The following is an 18,076-nucleotide window of genomic DNA, read 5'->3' on the forward strand; positions in this document are numbered from 1 at the left end:
TACCTGAAAATAAGCTTTTATGAATATGTTCTTAATATTCCTTTTCTAGTGTTTACCTTAAAAATAAATTTATGGTTTTTTTCCCTCAAAAATTCCAACAGTTGACCTTGACTTTCCAGAATTGGAACACATTTTTCCTAATTTGCATCATCAGCTGTTTAAACCCTTAGAACCACATCCAGATTTTGACTTATCATCATCATCCTCTGGGATTTCTCCAGACAACAGAGACTTTTACCAGGTATATTAAAGCAGATGTCCCATTGCAGTGAATATCCAAAAATAGTTTTAAGCCATTTCTCCTACTGGAACAAGAGTTCTTCTAAACCTTAACCTAGAATCACATGGAAAGCCAGGCACAGTGGCTCATGCCTGTAATCCCAGGACTTTAAGAGCCCAAGGCGGGCAGATCACTTGAGGCCAAGAGTTTGAGACCAGCCTGGCCAACATGGCAAAACCCTGTCTCTACTAAAAATACAAAAATTAGCCAGGTGTGGTGGTGTGCACGTGTAGTCCCAGCTACTCGGGAGGCTGTGGTGGGAGGACCGCTTGAGCCCAGGAGACAGAGGCTGCAGTGAGCTGAGATTGTGCTGCTACACTCCAGTCTGGGTGACAGAGCCAGACCCTGTCTTTAAAAAAAGAAACAGAAAAAAAGAATCACATGGAAAACTTAAATAAAAAATAAATAAATAAATAAATACTCTTGCGCAGACTACACCCTAGACCAATTAAAGCAGAGTTTCGGAGTGCTCGGATAGTATTATTTTTATTTTTTTTTTTTAAGCTCCCCAAGTGATTCTAATGTGGAACCAAGTTTGAAAACAGCTGCATTGGGCCACGTATGGTTGGCTCACACCTATAATCTCAGCACTTTGGGAGTCTGAGGCGGGTGGATTACTTGAGGACAGGAGTTTGAGATCAGCCTGGCCAACATGGTGAAACCCTGTCTCTGCTAAAAAAAAAAAAAAAAAAAAATCAGCTGGGTGTGGTGGCATGCCTGTAGTCCCAGCTACTCAGGAGACTGAGAACCACTTGAACCTGGGAGGCAGAGGTTGCAGTGAGCTGAGATCATGCCACTGCACTCCAGCCTGGACAACATGGTGAGACCCCATCTCCAAAAAAAAAAGAAAAAGAAAACAGCTGCATTAGAATTTTGTTTGTCCTATCCACCTATCTCCACCTAGGAAGTATGATGCCATAAAAGGCTTGATAACAACTTTTAATTGTGGGACATATTTAAACAGTAAGGTAAATAAAATTTTGCAAAATTTAAAGTATCTTCCTACACAGTCAAAGGAGCTGAGATTTAAACCTGAGTCTCTGCTTCCGCTTCCTGATAGCCTGACATTTTAAAGTCTCTTTCATATTGATTGAAAACAACCAGATTTGAAAAAGCAAATCATTACTGTCAAAGTGGTAATTAAGGAAGAATAATACCAAAGGAACACAGTGATTATTGATTCAATTGGTAATACCTAATCAGTATTTCAGCCTTTCCCTTTTGTTTCCTGCCAGAGATCAGATTCTTCATCTGAAAGCCACTGTGCTCCTGGATCATCCAAAAGTACAGTTTATTTCACAGCGCTGAGGAGGACCAGCATGCATTCTTCTCTTAACACAAGCTCGAATCAGCAACCTGACACTAACTTGGCTCATGTTGGAGCTCACAGTTTTGCTACAGAAAATATTATTGGGGGTATGTACGACTAAGTCAGAAAAAGTTAATTTTTTCATTTTTTACATCCATTTCCTTAAAATTAAGCCTAGCACCTCTTGGTTTGTCTTCACCCCTGTTCTCACCCCTATCCTGGGTGTTAAAAAAAAAATTTAAATTACAGAAGTAATACATGCATTTTTTTTAAACAATACTGAACATTATCAAATAAAAGTATTGCCTCTTGTTCCTCAATTTCCCTACCTCAATCATTATATGATAGTTAACAGTTTACGGTTTTTTGTTTGTTTGTTTGTTTGTTTTTTTGAGACTGAGTTTCACTCTTGTTACCCAGACGGAAGTGCAGTGGCATGATCTCGGCTCACTGCAACCTCTGCCTCCGGGGTTCAAGCCATTCTCCTGCCTCAGCCTCCTAAGTAGCTGGGATTACAGGCATGTGCCACCACACCCAGCTAATTTTCTATTTCTAGTAGAGACAGGATTTTACTATGTTGGTCAGGCTGGTCTTGAACTCCCAACCTCAGATGATCCACCATCTTGTTCTCCCAAAGTGCTGGGATTACAGGCATGAGTCACCACACCCAGCCGGTTTAAGTATTCTTAGGCCAGTGTATAGTGGCTCACGCCTGTAATCCTAGCACTTTGGGAGGCTGAGGCAGGAGGATCCCTGGAGCCCAGGAGTTCAAGACCAGCCTGGCAACATAGAAAACAAGTATTCTTCTTGAGCTTTTTGTATTATTATATATACATACATACATGAGATACACAAGGATGTACAAATTATATATACACATAATTGAGACACATGGATGCTTTATTCTCTTTTCTATTATTAAAATCATATTCACTAATAAAGGAAAAACATCTTCAGGTTATAGCCATATTGCCCTTATTAAATGTTAATAGAAAAAAAAATACTTGGTGTGAGCTGTAGTTTGAGAAATCACTGTGACCATCCTTATCTTTGTATTCATGTTTATACACATCAACTTTTATGCCTAAAATTGCAATTGGATGACCAACTATTAGACTGTCAGTATCCAAGTTTTACAACATGTAACAATGATTAACTGGTTTTTAAATTTCTTAACGCAGGATCTGAACAATGTTTTGAACAGCTTCTGCCAGAATATTCTTCACAGGAGGAGAGCCAGCATGCTGATCTACCAAGTATTTTTAGCATTGAAGCAAGGGATTCTTCCCAAGGCATGAAAAATCAGAACTATTCCTCTGAAGAACATACTGAAATACTACAAAACAAGAAAAAAAGTGTTCATTTCCAGCTTTCTGTAGGAAACTTAAGTTCAGTCTACGGTTCATGTGATGAAGCTAATGTATTTGATCAGTTAAATGTACATAGCACTCCATGTGGTTCTAACTCTAGTGAGTGCTCAATAAAACACCAACTAGAAAGCAGAAAGGAAAGGATGGGCTTTGAAGAACTATCAAAAAGAGGGGTTGTTACAATTTTACAAAGTCAAGGACTCACTGAAGATAATAAAAATGAAACCTGTAGGGTTTTAGCCATAAATCCACAGATAGAGGAAATTGACTCTCGATTATGTGTGGAGATGGGGACTTCAGTTCAGGCACCATATTCCTTAACTACTCAAAATGAAAAATGTTTTGAGAATTCAGCTGAAATAGACATTCCAAAAATCACCAAAAAACTATCTCAACTAAGTCAATCAGAGCTTTTTGCAAGTTCCGGATCATTTTCATTACAGAGCTCTATACCAGTCTGGGTAAGTGAAATCAGTGTTGTATAAATAACATTTAAGTTCCTTTTTGGGAAAAAATATTTTTCTTTTAATGTTAGAGATGAAGATCTTCCTGTGTTACCCAGGCTGAACTCAAAACTCCTAGGATCAAGGGATCCTCCTGCCTCAACTTCCCAAGTAGCTTGGACACACCACAATGCCTGGCAGGAAAAACCTTAAACAAAATACAAGCAAAACTACTTGTTAATATTCCTTGTGATCACTGGAAATATCCAGCATAATGAAGAAACTTAAAAATTTGAAAGCTGTCTTCTGATTGTATTTTACAAAAGATCCTTTTTCTTCCAATTCAGATATCCTTTCTCCAACTTCCCTGAAAAATGGTGGTTCTGCCTGTGCTTCAGCACTTTCAGTATTGAGCCTCATTGCAATGTAGTCCATTATTGGAATAAGTATTAGAATCTTGTTCCTCATACTAAGCAACTTATAATCTGCTTCCTTTCAACACCAGTCAACTGGTGACTGGTTTTCATCTAGCAGTATGTGCAGTTTATCCTTCCACAAATAAGCACAACAGATTGAAAATAAGAATTAATTTTATTTGGCTGCTTTTGTTCTTGTTCAGTGTTTAGATACTTCCTTTGAAACACTTATAATCTGTTGGCTGTCAGTGGCCCACATTTGGCAGCAGCCCAGTCAACTCCTGCTCCCTTTAGACAGGATACAGTTCTGCACAGCCCCACCCAACCTGCGTTTTTATTTTTTGCCCAACACTACAAGCATTTAGGTTTGTAATCATTGTGGTAGATACTTTCAGTCCATTGTCAAACTATTTCATCCTTCCCCCAAAGTTGACTCCAGTATTTCTAAAACTGAATGCTGGAGTTACAGAAGCCTAAGGAAATCTGATCTGTTGCTCTTTGCCAATTACTGCTTTTCTTCTTCCATTTTCACATTTATATACACTTGCAAAAAATGCACTATATACAAAATTATTAGTTTTAAGGCTATTTTGACGTAGTTTTCCTTTTAATTGTGGTTCACAGGAAACAGAAACTGGCCATGGCATAATGGAAGAACCAGAACTAACTTTAGTAAGCACCAGTGATACCAGTATTGCTGAAATGGATTTTGCAAATTTAACCCTAGAAGAAAAGAGTGAGAATGAAGCAAAAAGCAGCTTTCAGGTAAATTTAGTAAGCATTCCTTCTATTTTATCCCATTATGAGCAAACCAGTTGATCGTCTCTTACAACTTATCAGAAGGTACTCATTGGGGGGATTATTCTATGGATTTAACTAACCTGACAACTCCACCAACTCTCAATTTGTCTTAAACTTTTTCACTATTCTGTCAACCACTGCCATTTTCTTTTAATCCCCACTCCAATTTATGGCTGTCTCCGAGACTCTGGCAGAACTATGGAGCCAAGTTGGAAGTTTTACCTAAACTTATTCCAAGATACTGAAAAATGACTTCAGAGCAACTGGTAATTTTACTACAGTAGTAGGGAGGCAGTAAGAATAAAGCTATCTAAACAGAGGCCTAGAGGTGTGAGGGCAGTGGAGCCTGAGCCCAGAAGTTCAAAACCAGCCTGGGCAACAAGGCAAAACCCAATCCCTTAAAAAATACAAAAATTAGGCATGGTGGCGGGTCTCTGTAGACCCAGCTAAGGCTGAGGGTGCAGTGAGCTGTGATCATACCGCTGCACTCTAATCTGACAACAGAGCAAGACCCCTTCTTAAAAAAAAAAGGCAGGGGGTGGGGGGGCATTTAAAAAGTTGAATAAAATGTGCAACTTTCTTGCGATTAGGTGGGTGAGTTTCTGCCTCTTGTATCAGAAACAGAAGCCTCAGATTATCCAGCTGTATCAGAACTTTCCATAGAAAAACCAAGGACAGCATCTACTGGTAAGCCTTGGATGGTCTCCACACTTCTAATGGGAAGTAGATACTTTGCCTATGTCTGTCATAAATTTCTTTTCCCCCCAACAGACACCCCTCAAAGGTTTACACCTATACCAGGGAGCTTACAAGAAGCATTTATAAAGAGAAAAAAATCATTTATGGAGAGATCCCACCAGAGGGAGAAAGAAATAAGGAATAAAATTCGTCTCTCTGAAAATTCTCAAATCAAAACAGTTAAAGAGAAACCATCTATAAGTATGTTGAATTTTTAAAATCTTCAACAACTCCCTGAAATGTTTAAAGCCTTCTCATTACAACTTGATTTCACTTTTCTTTCCTCAGGTTCATCTGTGAGTCGTCTAAAGGGCGTGAATAAAGTCAGAGCATCTTTTCCTGAAGACAGAAAGACCACACAGGCTCTAAGGCACCAAAGGGGTCTAAGGTAAGGTTGATTTTATTTTTATTTATTTTTTTTTTTTTAGTGATTCACTTTTTGCAATGTTTGTCTCTAATTCTATGTAAGTTCTTTACAGGTTATACAATCAACTAGCTGAAGTGAAACAACAAAAGGAAGAAAAAGCAAAACAAGAGGCTTATGCCCAAAACAGAGCAAGGGCAAAAGAATTCCATAAGGTAAGTGTAACTGAGGGGGAAGGACTTAATTTTTTAAGCCTTAAGTACACAACTGAAACTACTAAATTTTTATTCCTTCCACAGAAAACACTAGAGAAACTTCGAGCCAGAAATACATGCTGACTTTCTAGAAACAGTATAAAGAGGTTTTTTTTTTAATTGTGTATATGTAGCATTAGACAAAATTATTTAAAGTCAATAAATTTTTATTCAAGGAATTCCATGTTGTGATTTCTTCCACTGTCCATCAAGGTCACTTTAGATCCCCTAAAAATTTTAGCTGGAGTCAAAAGATCTTCAAGTTTGCCCTGAAGAAGAGAAATTCTGATTAACCTTTAAAACTCTCACATGGCAACAATCATGGATTATTAAGTTTTGTATCTCCTCAGGAAAACATAGCACCAAACATAGGAGTGCTATGGCATCCTATAGAGAACTTCCATCTTTGGTCACAGCGTTAAGAGCTCTGGGTTTCACAGCCTCATGAGCCCTCTTTGAAATGACCTATACAAATGTCTTTTCTAATGCATACATACCTTTTTAATGAAACTGATCCAGCTGTCCTGTCAGCCCTACATAACAATATAAAAGTAAATTTTACATTTCCAGAGATGATTGTACAGTGAGTGAACATGAATGAGTCCTAGAACCAGCCTAAGTTAACTCTACTACAAACTGCTTGGTTATTAGCATCCCACAAGGGTTACAATACAAAGGCAAAGCACATTTGCATGATTCAAGAGATCTAGCAGAATTTTAAAATCTCATTGATTACTACTGATGAAAGTTATTAGAAAAAAAAGAAAAATCACATGTGGTTCACATTGTATTTGTACTGCGTTTCTATTAGAGCTAATCAACTGTTCCCAATAAGCTGATTGCTAGCAAAGTAGCAGATAGAAAACCTACTGGGAAATTTTTTTGTGGTCATGTCCACAGCAAATGAGAAACTGCATTCTAAAAGCCTTGGTAATGACCATTATACCCTCGAGCAAAGAACTTACGGTTAAGATAAAAACCATTACTTGCCATAATTACTGTGGCTTCTGTTATCTCCTTTTAATATGGGTATACTGATGAAGACTTCAAAATTCACCTATGGAAAAATGTGAATTTCAAATTTATATTTATTAAGTACAGAAATCTGTCTTTCAGAATGAGGTTGCTTAGGTTCCAAATTATCCTAAAACCTGGCACCCCAACTAAGGTATTGAAAATTCCATGCTTAAAATAGCTATTTAAACCAATAGGTATTTTTAAAAAACAACGATCCCATGCCCATTCACATCCGAATTTGCTCTATGCTCATGTTTCTGGTAGCTTTTATAATCTTCTGAAATACAATGAAATATTTAATGTAAATGGATGTTCAGAAAGGCCATTTTCATTCAGCCCATTCAGAGCAGTTGAACATTTTGCCCATCATCATAACATCGTTAATAATCAAGTTTAAACACGTAATAATGTAAGTCTAGTCTTTTTTTACTCCTAAGTGGTGACAAATGTTGCAATAGCATTACTAGATAAATAAATATAACCTAAAATAACACTTGGAGAAAAGCTAGTATTCAACAAAATAACCTGCATGGCCTTTTAAGTAATGAATTTAAGTAATGAATTCTTACCAAGAATCTTTGGGATCTAAGTTCTTCAACCAATTTACTTTAGGGTCCTAGAAGCTGAATTGTACAAAGTACAAATATTTTGATACCTGATCCAAGATACAGTCATGTACATTACAATGTTTCAGTCAATATATAGCATACAAAAGAAAGTGGTCCTATTAAGAGCTGAAAATTCCTTATTACCTAAATAATAACATAGAAACTTAGAAATACATAGAGAATAACACAGAAACTATCAAAATAATACCGAACTAATAACATAGAAATAATAGAAACTTATTGTTTCTAATACTGAAAAGTCAACATTTTTCTCCCACATATTTTACTCATAAGCATGGCAAAATGTTACAGGTCTCATTGTCACCACTGCAATATGCATACTGTGATGGAAGCATAACCTGTCTCAATTTAGCCACATTAACTATTTTTGGACACCATGATCAACAGTGCCCATTCTCATCTAGAATGAGGCATTGTAGAAGTTTCTTTAAAGCTTAGTAGTGTATTTGTACGAAGTCTTTGTTATGCTGGCAATGCTACCAATAGAGGGAAACAAGCAGAATCATTTTTTTTTTTTTTTTTTGAGACGGAGTCTCGCTCTGCCACCCAGGCTGGAGTGCAGTGACCGGATCTCAGCTCACTGCAAGCTCCACCTCCCGGGTTTACGCCATTCTCCTGCCTCAGCCTCCCAAGTAGCTGGGACCACAGGCGCCCGCCTCGTCGCCCGGCTAGTTTTTTTTGTATTTTTAAGTAGAGACAGGGTTTCACCGTATTAGCCAGGATGGTCTTGATCTTCTGACCTCGTGATCTGCCTGTCTCGGCCTCCCAAAGTGCTGGGATTACAGGCTTGAGCCACCGCGCCCGGCCTTTTTTTTTTTTTTTTTTTGAGACGGAGTCTCGCTCTGCCGCCCAGGCTAGAGTGCAGTGGCCGGATCTCGGCTCACTGCAAGCTCCGCATCCCGGGTTTACGCCATTCTCCTGCCTCAGTCTCCCGAGTAGCTGGGACTACAGGCGCCCGCCACCTCGCCCGGCTAGTTTTTTTTTTGTATTTTTTTAATAGAGACGGGGTTTCAGCTTGTTAGCCAGGATGGTCTCGATCTCCTGACCTCGTGATCCACCCGTCTCGGCCTCCCAAAGTGCTGGGATCACAGGCTTGAGCCACTGCGCCCGGCCAGAATCATTATTAACAGAGAATCTTACCTTTTGATTGTAGGTGGTGGGGATCTGCCTGGTTCTCAATTTGACACCCTGGAAAAATAAAAGCATTGCTTACTATTTTAGAGTATATCAAACTGAACACTGAGAAACCTATACAAATACTGTATCAATAGAAATACCAGGTTTAACAAGCACAAAGCCAAGAAAACCAACGATGCCAGATACTGAATTTCTATAGCACTGACCTTTGAACACCCTAGCAGGAGTAAACTGCTGAGTGCAGATACCATGCAGTGCAATTATGACTGAACTGTCATATTCATATTCGTATTCCCAAATGTGCAATGTTGCTACTGAGAAATGCTTTCACAAACCTCTCAAATTCAAGTTCCTTTAACAAGTACAATAATTTGACCTTGTTTCCTAATTGTCACTGTAATAAGCTACATTAACTGTATTTTAAGCTACAACTCTAGTCTTTTCCTAATCTTTGCCCAGTCTCTATATAACTTACAGATGGAATATATACATGTAACTTAACAAATCAAGCAGACTACAAATGTCAAGCTCATTGTTGCTCAAACTGCCAGTTACGCAAACCTCTTTTAATGTAATTCATATCCCTATTGATTCAACATATCCACACAGGTTTACGTGACTTTAGGATGAAGTATGTGTAACTGCCAGTTCAATAACGATGCAAAGAACACAGGTAATTTCATTTGGTAGGTCTAGACATGCAGTCTCTTCATTTTCCTTCTCTATACAAATATATAGTAACATTTTTGGCAGTATCTTACTAATTCTGTGTTATACCTGAAATACTGGGATGGTGTACTTAATTTCTATTTTTCATCTTTTGAGTCCTTGATTATTAAAAGTTAAATATTTTACTTACCTCTCAACATGAATGAGTTCAAATCACATTCCTTCCTATAGAAAGTACCAATTAAAGATTTAGAAAGGATATATTTCCAGTTATTAAAACTAATACCCAAGTATACATTTAAGATCCAGTTTTATATAGCCACATCCAGCTCTGTCAGAATTAAGTTTTAGTTCATGCCCTTATCATTCAGCAGTTGAACAGTTAAATTCATCATCTGAACTGTAATCATATTTCCCAAAAGATTATATACTGTCACCAATTAAAACTTACCTAAGCGATCACTCAAGAATGGTACAGATATGTGGTATATGCCAATACCTAAGGTAAAAAAGTAGATTATCTGGTTTTTCATAACGTTTAGTAACTAACTGTCTTTTTCAAACTTTTAGCAACTGTCTTGTAGTTCCTTCCCACAGATCTAACAATAGTCCTGTGAGTAAAGTAAAACCACAGAGTTACTCTATGAGGCGTTTCCAACGACGTGCAGGCTACAGGAAAAGCCCCATCGGGATAGACCTCAACCACTATTGACAAGGTTTTGATTTTTTTTTTAAAGACACAGGATCTGCTGCTGTGTCTTTTAAAAATCGTGTGATTCTTGCTGAATCACTTGAGCCCAAGGGTTTGAGGCTATGGTGAGATGTGGCAGGATCACATCTCATTGTAGCTTTGAACCGCTGGGCTCAAGTGATTATCCTGCCTTAGCCTCCAGAGTAGCTGGGGACCACAGGCACCACTGTGCCCAGCTAGTATTTATATATATAAATAACAAAGTCTAACACTCCATAGGAAAAAAATTATGAGCAGAAACTGCAATATGCTCTTACAATATTGCGAACTGTAAAAACTTCCTACCACCTTAATCACAAAAACAATAATTTCACAATCACACTGTGCTTAGGAGCCAGAGGAATGAAAAATAAAAATAAATACCATCAAGTAGCTCCTGTAGATGAGCCAAAGGAAAAGGATTTAAACTTAAGATTTAAGTTTAAAGCGTAACTGTTGTTATGAACTTCAATACTGCAAATAGAGGATGTTATTTTCCCAATTCAAAGATTTCAGCAAATTCTAATTCTTGGCTCAAAATTAGTTGTCATCCATTATAAAATACAGGAAAATAATGTGCCTGTTAGTTATGACTTTGGCATTATATAACTTTTAATCAAACTGCATCATTCAAATTTATGAATTCTTATGACCTATGTAATCTTTTATTATACTATATCTTGCATTAAACCATCAAATCCTCTACCTCACTTTAGATTGTGCATTAATACAAAATAATGCTGTAGGCTTCAAGTAGGAATTCCAAAGTTCTGATTATTGCTACAAACTAACAAATTCAGAACCCTCTAATGCTTGCAACTAAAATGAATCTGACACATCACTATAAAATGTGTGAATCTAGGATTCCTCCTTTCAGAAATCAATATAATTGGGAATTAAAAATATGGTAGAAATGTCTGAATAAAATGAAAACTTGCTTGCTCTGACAGCATACTGTTTCCTACACATAAATGTGACAACTCAAATTGAGACATACCTTTAACTCCAGACATCATGTTCTCAAGATAAAAACCTTTAAAACAAAAAGCCATCATATATATCAACATGAAATTGGAATGCAAAATTAATACTGCTGAGGATTTCCCTCATATCCCATGCTGTTCATCTATTCCAGTCCTAGAATCAACCTTTTTTTCTTAAGAGACAGGGTCTGTCTTTGTTACCCAGGCTGGAGTAGTGATGCCATCAAAGTTCAGTGCAGCCTCCAATTCTTGGGCTCAATCCTTTTGCCTCAACCTCCCCTTTCTGAGTAGCTCCAACTACAGGCACATGCCCCAATACCCAGCTAATTTTTCAATTTTTGTGGAGATGCCCAGGCTGGTCTTGAACTCCTGGTTTCAAGCAATACTCCCACCTTGGTGTGGGGACTGCAGACTTGAGCCATTGCACCTGGCCTGGAACCAACCTTTATAACTGTCTCAGGTATCATAATATCCCTTCTTATATGTATCAAAACTCATACTGAACAATGAGTTCTGGGTTGCAAAAGAGGATTTATTTTTTGCACTTATCCATAAGTCTTTGTCCACATTAAACAAAAACATACCTAAGTGCAGTCCTAAAATGCACTACATAGAGTAGTCAGCTTTATCGTGGTGATCAAAATAATGAACATTGGGGTAATCACTGTGGTTCTCCCCGTGTGTACATGTTAAATAAATGTGTATGCCTTTTCTTGAACTAATAAAGTGAAAGTGGTAGTTGAAAGTAATATTAGGCCGGGTGCCATGGCTCACGCCTGTAATGCCAGCACTTTGGGAGGCCAAGGTAGGCAGATTGCCTGAAGTCAGGAGTTCAAGAGCATGGTGAAACCCTGTCTACTAAAAATACAAACATTAGCTGGGTGTGGTGGCTAACGCCTATAATCCCAGCTACTCGGGAGGCTGCAGCAGAATTGCTTGAACCCGGGAGATGAGGCTGCAGTAAGCCAAGACTGCACCACTGCACTACAGCCTGGGTGACAGATCAAGAACTGTCTTAAAAAAAAAAAAAAGAAAGTATTAAAGATACTCTTAAATTTGGGAAGGGAAATGAGGTTATTACAATACTAAACACCTGACAGGTCACTTTTGTCATGTCTGAACAAAGCTGGAATAAGAGCATTTCAAATACCCTCTTCAAGATGGTTGGGTGTCAAGTTATTTTGTCTAAGATTTTCTTTTCAAAATTAAAATCACTACACTTCATTGTTTTAATACTCAGAGGACACCTGTAAGCTCTTATTCAGAAATCAACTGACAATTTTTCAAATTTTTCTATGTATTTTCTCTGGTGTTTTAATGGTTTTTTTCTAATTACTACTTCACAAGTTTCTTTCACAAACTTCTTCACAGGGTTAAATTTTTTTTTGTTATAAAGTTCTGGGTTTCAGCATTTCTTCACCACCAGACTGGTATATATATATCCACATTTATCATCTTTATTCATTTCTATGAAGTTGTTTTTTCTATATGCTTCACCTTTGACATTCATGATCCTGTCACATTTTCAGGGCTCTCTGTCCAGTATTTTTGGCTTTTGTAGCTCTCTTTTTAGACAAAGCAGCTTCTGCTTCTTCAGTACTATCCTCTTCTTCTAAGTATACACTCAGTCTTACAGGGAATTCAGAACTTATTATGAAACTATCGCCCTGCATAAAACAAACAAACAAAAAAATCATGGATTAAGCAATAACTCAAATGGCTTAGTAATTACATATAGCTGAGTGCCCCGGATTACTTCAGATAACCTAGAGACTACATGTAGATGTTAAAAATCCAAATTAACATCTGCTTGCTTTTTCATTTGATATCCTAACTAGCAATATTACGTATCAGAATGCTATTTATTAAAAATAGTACTGGAAACCCCATGTTCTTTATCAAGGCTCTAAAAAATTAGTATTTTCCTTCTTGCATTTCCTGCAGTAAACTTACTGAGCTTTTCAAAAGTTAAATGAAGTGTAAGAGAAAAACGAAATACAATTCCTTCTGTACCAACCAACTCCTGCCTTCCCAAAATGGAACAGAAAAAAAATAAGTCACTTACTGCCAATTTGATATCACATTCATTATCTTCAAGATGTGTTGCCTCCTCATCCTCTGCCCTGTAATATTAAAATTTATCATTGAGATGACAAAATCTTCTATGACCTCATTAGTTGTATATTCCTCTCTGAAATAAAACTGAAACTGCAATACTAGTCAAGCAAACACAAAATTTGAGAATGCTGTGTTCTAGAGAATTCTAGATGTATTGTGTGCTAAGCTTGGCTCAACTGTAATAATCCCAATTGTCATACTCTGTATCTTTGTTCATTATTTAAGTATAACTATATTAAAGGCAAAATATGAAGCAATTAACATAAAATTTAATTTATAACCTATTTCATATGATTCCACTTACGTTGACTCCTCAATAGGAGAAATGGATCCATCATCATCCAAAAATTTGTATCTACGACTATCAAAATCTTCATTTTCTAAATCTTCACCAACATCCATTTGTTTCAATGATTCTTTCAGGTGGTGTTCATACTTAAGTTTTTCAATGTAGTTAAAAAATCCTCTTGCAACAGCTTGCTATGTATTAAAAACACCATAAGTATGTCAAGATTTTTCTTTCACAACCCAGCAGGTGCCAATGTTCAACACTCCCCTTACCAAAGACTCTGAATTTGCTATCTTAACTACTCCCCACTTGTGGACATATCAAATGCTGTTTATTAAAATTCACATTACAATTATAAACTTACCTAAGCTGGTACCAAGGAAAAGTGAAGTACGTATCTTGTCATGCCTGGGACTTATTAAAGGCATTTTAAAATGTAAAAATAGGAATAAGATTTCTAATGTTTACTATAATCACCTTAAGAGATTAACTGAAGAGATTAACATGTATTAATCATCCCAGATAAAATTTCAGGTTCTGGCAAGAACCTGAAACTCTGCATTCATTCAACATACAACTCTCAAATATTTAAAAAAGTCTACTCCTAAGTATTAGGGTATTTTTCAGATGATTGGCTTAGAAACACCTAGGCCTTAAGAATATATCCACTGAATATAAAGCATGTGTGGTTTTGGTTTAGATTACTGCAAAAATAATTTCATGTAAGCTTTTATTATCCCTACTGAATTTTAAGGTTGTGTTTAAGACCTGAGATGGGATGAGATCAAAGCATTTTATACAAAGAGTTGGAGCACTATCTTTTAAATCTGGCCAAAGTGTAGTAATTAATTGAAGAGATACAAGTCAAGTTTCAGTTAAAGGATGGGGTGGACTTTAGGGGGAAGTCAGTATAGAAGAGTATCGAAATTGCAGACAGTGTGTTCCCAGCATATCTGAGACAATTCTAAACTGGCCAACAAATCATTTTGGGCATCTGAGTTACGTGTAGCCATATATATAAAATGCTGACTCACCTCAAATGTTAAAATTTTTCTCCAAGGCGGGTTTTTTTCATTCTCTGATTCTAAAAATGGGAAGCCAGATCCTTTGCTTCTAAATTGTTTCTTCTTATCTATTAGTGAGGATATAGGATTTCTCCTTCCTTCTGGTCTTCCCCTTGGTCTTCCTGTCGGCTGGTACTTCTTCTTTTTCTTTTTTTTGTACCTCTTTTTCCTGTTCTTGAATCTTTCAAAAATAGCTTTTATAGTCAATGGTATTGGTTCAAAAGATGAGTCACTTGATGAATCACTTGCGTGAACACTTTCAGGTGTACGAACAAATTTTCGAATGGGGTTTCTTTTCCCCCGTTTAGGTGAGTAAGGGATACGCTGAGTTTTAAATAAGCTGCTATCAGAAGAGTTATCACTAGAAAAATGGGAAAAAAATTAATTTCATCTTCCTTTCTTACTGAATGCTTATTACCAGTAATACCCAGTCCCAAATGTACATTTCTTCCAAGACCAACTCAGGAAAACATGCCCAGAATTAAAAATTTTTTAAAGGATGGGCTCAGAACCAGCCACCTTTCTGCTGACCATCCTACTTAAATAGCTCATAAAGCTACAGCTCTTATTAAAAAGAGTTTTGTAAACATCGTCTTGCTTTACCCAGACTGGAGTACAGTGGTGCAATCACAGCTCACTGCAACCTCAAACTCCTGGAACTCCAGGGATCCTCCTGACTCAGCCTCCCAAGTAGCTAGCTAGGACTAATGGCATGCACCACTGTGCTCAGCTTAGAAAAAAACTATGTATATTTCAAGATAATGTATGAGCTCCACAAAGGCTGTATGGTTCGGTTCACTGCTAAGAGTGAGTAAAACAAACACAGCCTACCAGACAAAAACAGGAGGAGGTAGTCTGGAAGAGATGCTAATATGACCCAAAGAATACATTTTTTTCTCGAAGAATGTGTCCCATTATAATATATTCACATTTTGAATTTAAAGTATTTGCAATGCTATTATCAATCTATATTAACTAGATAAACTTGGAAGGTCAGTGAAATCTGGTTTTCCTTCTTTCCCAATTCCTGAAAATTATCTTTACTGTCACTCATTATATACAATAATTTCTCATAATTCAGATACAATAAATATGATTAAATCCACTCAGTTCTCCAGTAAAAACCCCCTTACCTCTGATTTGCAAGTTCCATAGCAGCAGATGTCACATGGTCAGGAGAATCTATTCCTGATTTATCCATCAACTGCTTTGTTTTATAACAGTTTTCTGAAATTATGAAATTTAGTAAATGTGACAAAGCTTCCCTAAATATTGACACAGTATCTACTATAGTGTTCAACATGGTCAGACTATGCCAATGATTTTAGGCAAAATCATTTGCCAGGGTTAAGCTTCTTATCCATTTCAGATCAGTTTCTTTAAAAAGAAATTCAGAAATTTTATCCACAGGTTATTTCAGTTTTTACCCTCTAAATATATTCAATGGAACAAGATTCCAAAAAAGTACTGTCACTTCCAAAAAAAGCATCTTTCAATATAAGTAAAAAATATAGTTTTATCATTAGCCACTTATTAACGTGCAATTACCAATACAATATTAATGTACAATTAAAAACCATTTTCCAAGATCAAAGAGGGAATTCCTAAGGCAAAATGTGCCCTATATAAACCAGAAAAAGGATCTCCAAACAGACCATTTTAAACTCCTGATCACCTCTCCATTATAATAATTCCTAGATTCTTCATTCCTAGATTCATTTAAGTAATTGAACTTTGTCATACTAAAAGTAACTTTGTCATACTTAAGTAACTGTAAAAGAACTGTCATACTTAAGTAACTGTATCTTTGCCATTATTGGTGGAAACTGACAAGTTCTGAATTCTCAACCTTTTTCAATAAACTATCATAATTCTTTGTGTCTTCATCCCCATGGTAGAGAGTATACAACATGCCAAAAAAAGAAGAAAAAGATTCCTTCTTGTGAGCTAAAAGAAAAAAAAAAAACAGGTTGGTCTGGGTGGCTCAGGCCTGTGTAACACAGCACTTTGGGAAGTCGAGGCAGGGGGATCGCTTGAGCCCAGGAGCTCAAGACCAACCTAGGCAACGTGGTGAAACTCCGTGTCTACAAAAAATACGAAAATTAGCCGGGCTAGTGGCGCGCGCCTGTGGTCAGGAGGCTGAGGTAGGTGGAATACCTGAGCCTGGGAGGTGGAAGTTGTATGTAGTGAGCCTCAGCACACAAGGAGACCCTTGTCTCTACAAAAAATTCTTAAGATACTGGCTAGGTGTGGTGACCCGTGCCTGTGCTCCCAGCCAGTCGGGAGGATCGCTTGAGCAGAGGTGGAGGTTGCAGTGAGCCGAGATTGCACCACTGCACCCTAGCCTGGACGACAGAACAAGACCCTGTCTCAGAAAAAAAAAAAAAACAGTAGACATGGCAACAAAAATTAAAGATAACTACTTATTTCACTATTGTACTTGCCTTAGTCAATCTCTTGTCTCATTCTGTAGCTTCTTGGGACCTGACCTGAATCACTGCATATAAATCCTAGGATGAACTAGCAAAATATTTAAAATATAAAACGATAAGGTTACCAAGAGCTCGGATTTGTTAAATGCCCAATGGACCCCTGTGGTAATTTCCTGGTAGAACGTCTTATTAGCTTTCTTAAGTACAAGATTCTACGAAGTCATTATCGAATGCTCAAAAACGGAATTCAACAAAAATTTGGCCCCATGCATTAATGGTATACCTGTGGTTAATTTTTTTTAAAAGTAGGGATTATCAAACTAAAGCTAGCTCAAGAATCACTTTTTCTTAGTGTTTAGAAGACACTCCTACTTGGGTGTCGATGCCTCCGCTGGAATTCTGCAATTCTTAGAGGCCACGTGGGCAGAGAGCGGCCCTCTACCCGGAGCTAATTCTGTGACCACCAGCGCGTCTCTCCGGGCAGCGCCTAACCTCCAGGAAACCGGCGCTATCAATGGGTACCTCACATATGAAGGTTAAATCATTTAAATTACGTAAAAAGGTTAAACTTGTCTGCAACACGTTTTAACACCTCCATCTCAAGATATAATGAAGCCCGTCCACACTACAACCACGTTTGTGGGACTCATACCAGCCGCGTGGCGCGGAGTGGCCTGCAACCGTAATCCTTTCACCCTCTCGGCCCGACTTCCGAGGCTCGATCCTCCGGAACAACGCAGGGGCCGAAACCCCAGATATGCAATGCCTCCCCTGCCCAACAAGCCCAGACGGCCTTGCCCTCTTGGCAACCTACCTAAAACCGCCTCACACCGGCCCCAACCGCGCACTTGCTGCCCGTAACCCAGGCCTCGGGCCAAAACCTGCGACTGGCCTGGTGCGTGAGTCCTGGAGATTTGCACACACTACCCTCCCGACTTTAGTCCTCCAACTCCAGAAGTCTAGCCGATGTCCTCCAACCGCGCGGAAGAAAAGGGTGGGATATCTCCGCGGCCCAAGTAATAGTGAGGCAGAA

At 37.8% G+C, this 18,076-nt stretch overlaps 2 protein-coding genes and 8 non-coding genes across 50 annotated transcripts in view; 1 reads left to right on the forward strand and 9 right to left on the reverse strand.

The window, feature by feature from the left end:
* CEP295 (centrosomal protein 295) overlaps positions 1-7,771 on the forward strand; it is a 72,517-nt gene extending 64,746 nt beyond the window's left edge. For 9 of the 13 annotated variants that reach the window (XM_033205549.1, XM_033205548.1, XM_033205543.1 and 6 more), the window contains 8 exons: positions 102-241; positions 1,516-1,696; positions 2,771-3,420; positions 4,443-4,583; positions 5,210-5,306; positions 5,391-5,558; positions 5,646-5,745; positions 5,837-7,771. In XM_033205549.1, coding sequence (XP_033061440.1) covers positions 102-241; positions 1,516-1,696; positions 2,771-3,420; positions 4,443-4,583; positions 5,210-5,306; positions 5,391-5,558; positions 5,646-5,745; positions 5,837-6,059 — 1,700 coding nt within the window. In that variant the 3' untranslated portion in view covers positions 6,060-7,771. The remainder of the gene's footprint in view (positions 1-101; positions 242-1,515; positions 1,697-2,770; positions 3,421-4,442; positions 4,584-5,209; positions 5,307-5,390; positions 5,559-5,645; positions 5,746-5,836) is intronic. The other 4 variants (XM_033205546.1, XM_033205556.1, XM_033205554.1 and 1 more) reach the window with 2 other exon arrangements.
* TAF1D (TATA-box binding protein associated factor, RNA polymerase I subunit D) lies at positions 5,742-18,074 on the reverse strand. Of its 29 annotated transcripts, XR_004435843.1 has the most exons (14): positions 17,858-18,074; positions 15,745-15,838; positions 14,582-14,972; positions 13,563-13,738; positions 13,206-13,263; positions 12,638-12,807; positions 11,155-11,190; positions 9,879-9,926; positions 9,618-9,652; positions 8,762-8,809; positions 7,562-7,608; positions 6,966-7,032; positions 6,473-6,508; positions 5,742-6,244 (listed from the first exon to the last, which is right to left on the reverse strand). XR_004435843.1 is itself a non-coding variant. In XM_033205567.1 (7 exons), exons 2-6 carry the CDS (start codon positions 15,810-15,812, stop codon positions 12,658-12,660), a joined length of 843 nt encoding a protein of 280 aa, XP_033061458.1. In that variant the 5' UTR covers positions 15,813-15,838; positions 17,858-18,074; the 3' UTR covers positions 11,061-11,190; positions 12,638-12,657. The 29 variants fall into 29 exon arrangements, 2 of the variants coding, with proteins under 2 accessions (XP_033061458.1, XP_033061457.1); XR_004435840.1 differs by having other exon boundaries at positions 6,473-7,032; XR_004435856.1 differs by lacking the exons at positions 6,966-7,032; positions 7,562-7,608.
* LOC117081867 lies at positions 6,310-6,442 on the reverse strand. Its single transcript, XR_004436340.1, has one exon. It is a non-coding gene; the product is annotated as a small nucleolar RNA SNORA25 (small nucleolar RNA).
* Positions 6,795-6,915, reverse strand: LOC117081873. Its single transcript, XR_004436347.1, has one exon. It is a non-coding gene; the product is annotated as a small nucleolar RNA SNORA32 (small nucleolar RNA).
* LOC117081865 lies at positions 7,300-7,372 on the reverse strand. The gene has a single exon (XR_004436338.1). It is a non-coding gene; the product is annotated as a small nucleolar RNA Z40 (small nucleolar RNA).
* On the reverse strand, positions 7,902-8,034 carry LOC117081868. Its single transcript, XR_004436341.1, has one exon. It is a non-coding gene; the product is annotated as a small nucleolar RNA SNORA1 (small nucleolar RNA).
* On the reverse strand, positions 8,879-9,017 carry LOC117081866. Its single transcript, XR_004436339.1, has one exon. It is a non-coding gene; the product is annotated as a small nucleolar RNA SNORA8 (small nucleolar RNA).
* Positions 9,757-9,828, reverse strand: LOC117081887. The gene has a single exon (XR_004436359.1). It is a non-coding gene; the product is annotated as a small nucleolar RNA SNORD5 (small nucleolar RNA).
* Positions 9,999-10,130, reverse strand: LOC117081875. The gene has a single exon (XR_004436349.1). It is a non-coding gene; the product is annotated as a small nucleolar RNA SNORA18 (small nucleolar RNA).
* Positions 11,608-11,733, reverse strand: LOC117081879. Its single transcript, XR_004436353.1, has one exon. It is a non-coding gene; the product is annotated as a small nucleolar RNA SNORA40 (small nucleolar RNA).
* Positions 18,075-18,076: the final 2 nt, after the last annotated feature.

This window comes from Trachypithecus francoisi, unplaced genomic scaffold, assembly GCF_009764315.1.
Source record: "Trachypithecus francoisi isolate TF-2019V2 unplaced genomic scaffold, Tfra_2.0 Lachesis_group8, whole genome shotgun sequence".
NCBI classification, from domain to species: Eukaryota; Metazoa; Chordata; class Mammalia; order Primates; family Cercopithecidae; genus Trachypithecus; species Trachypithecus francoisi.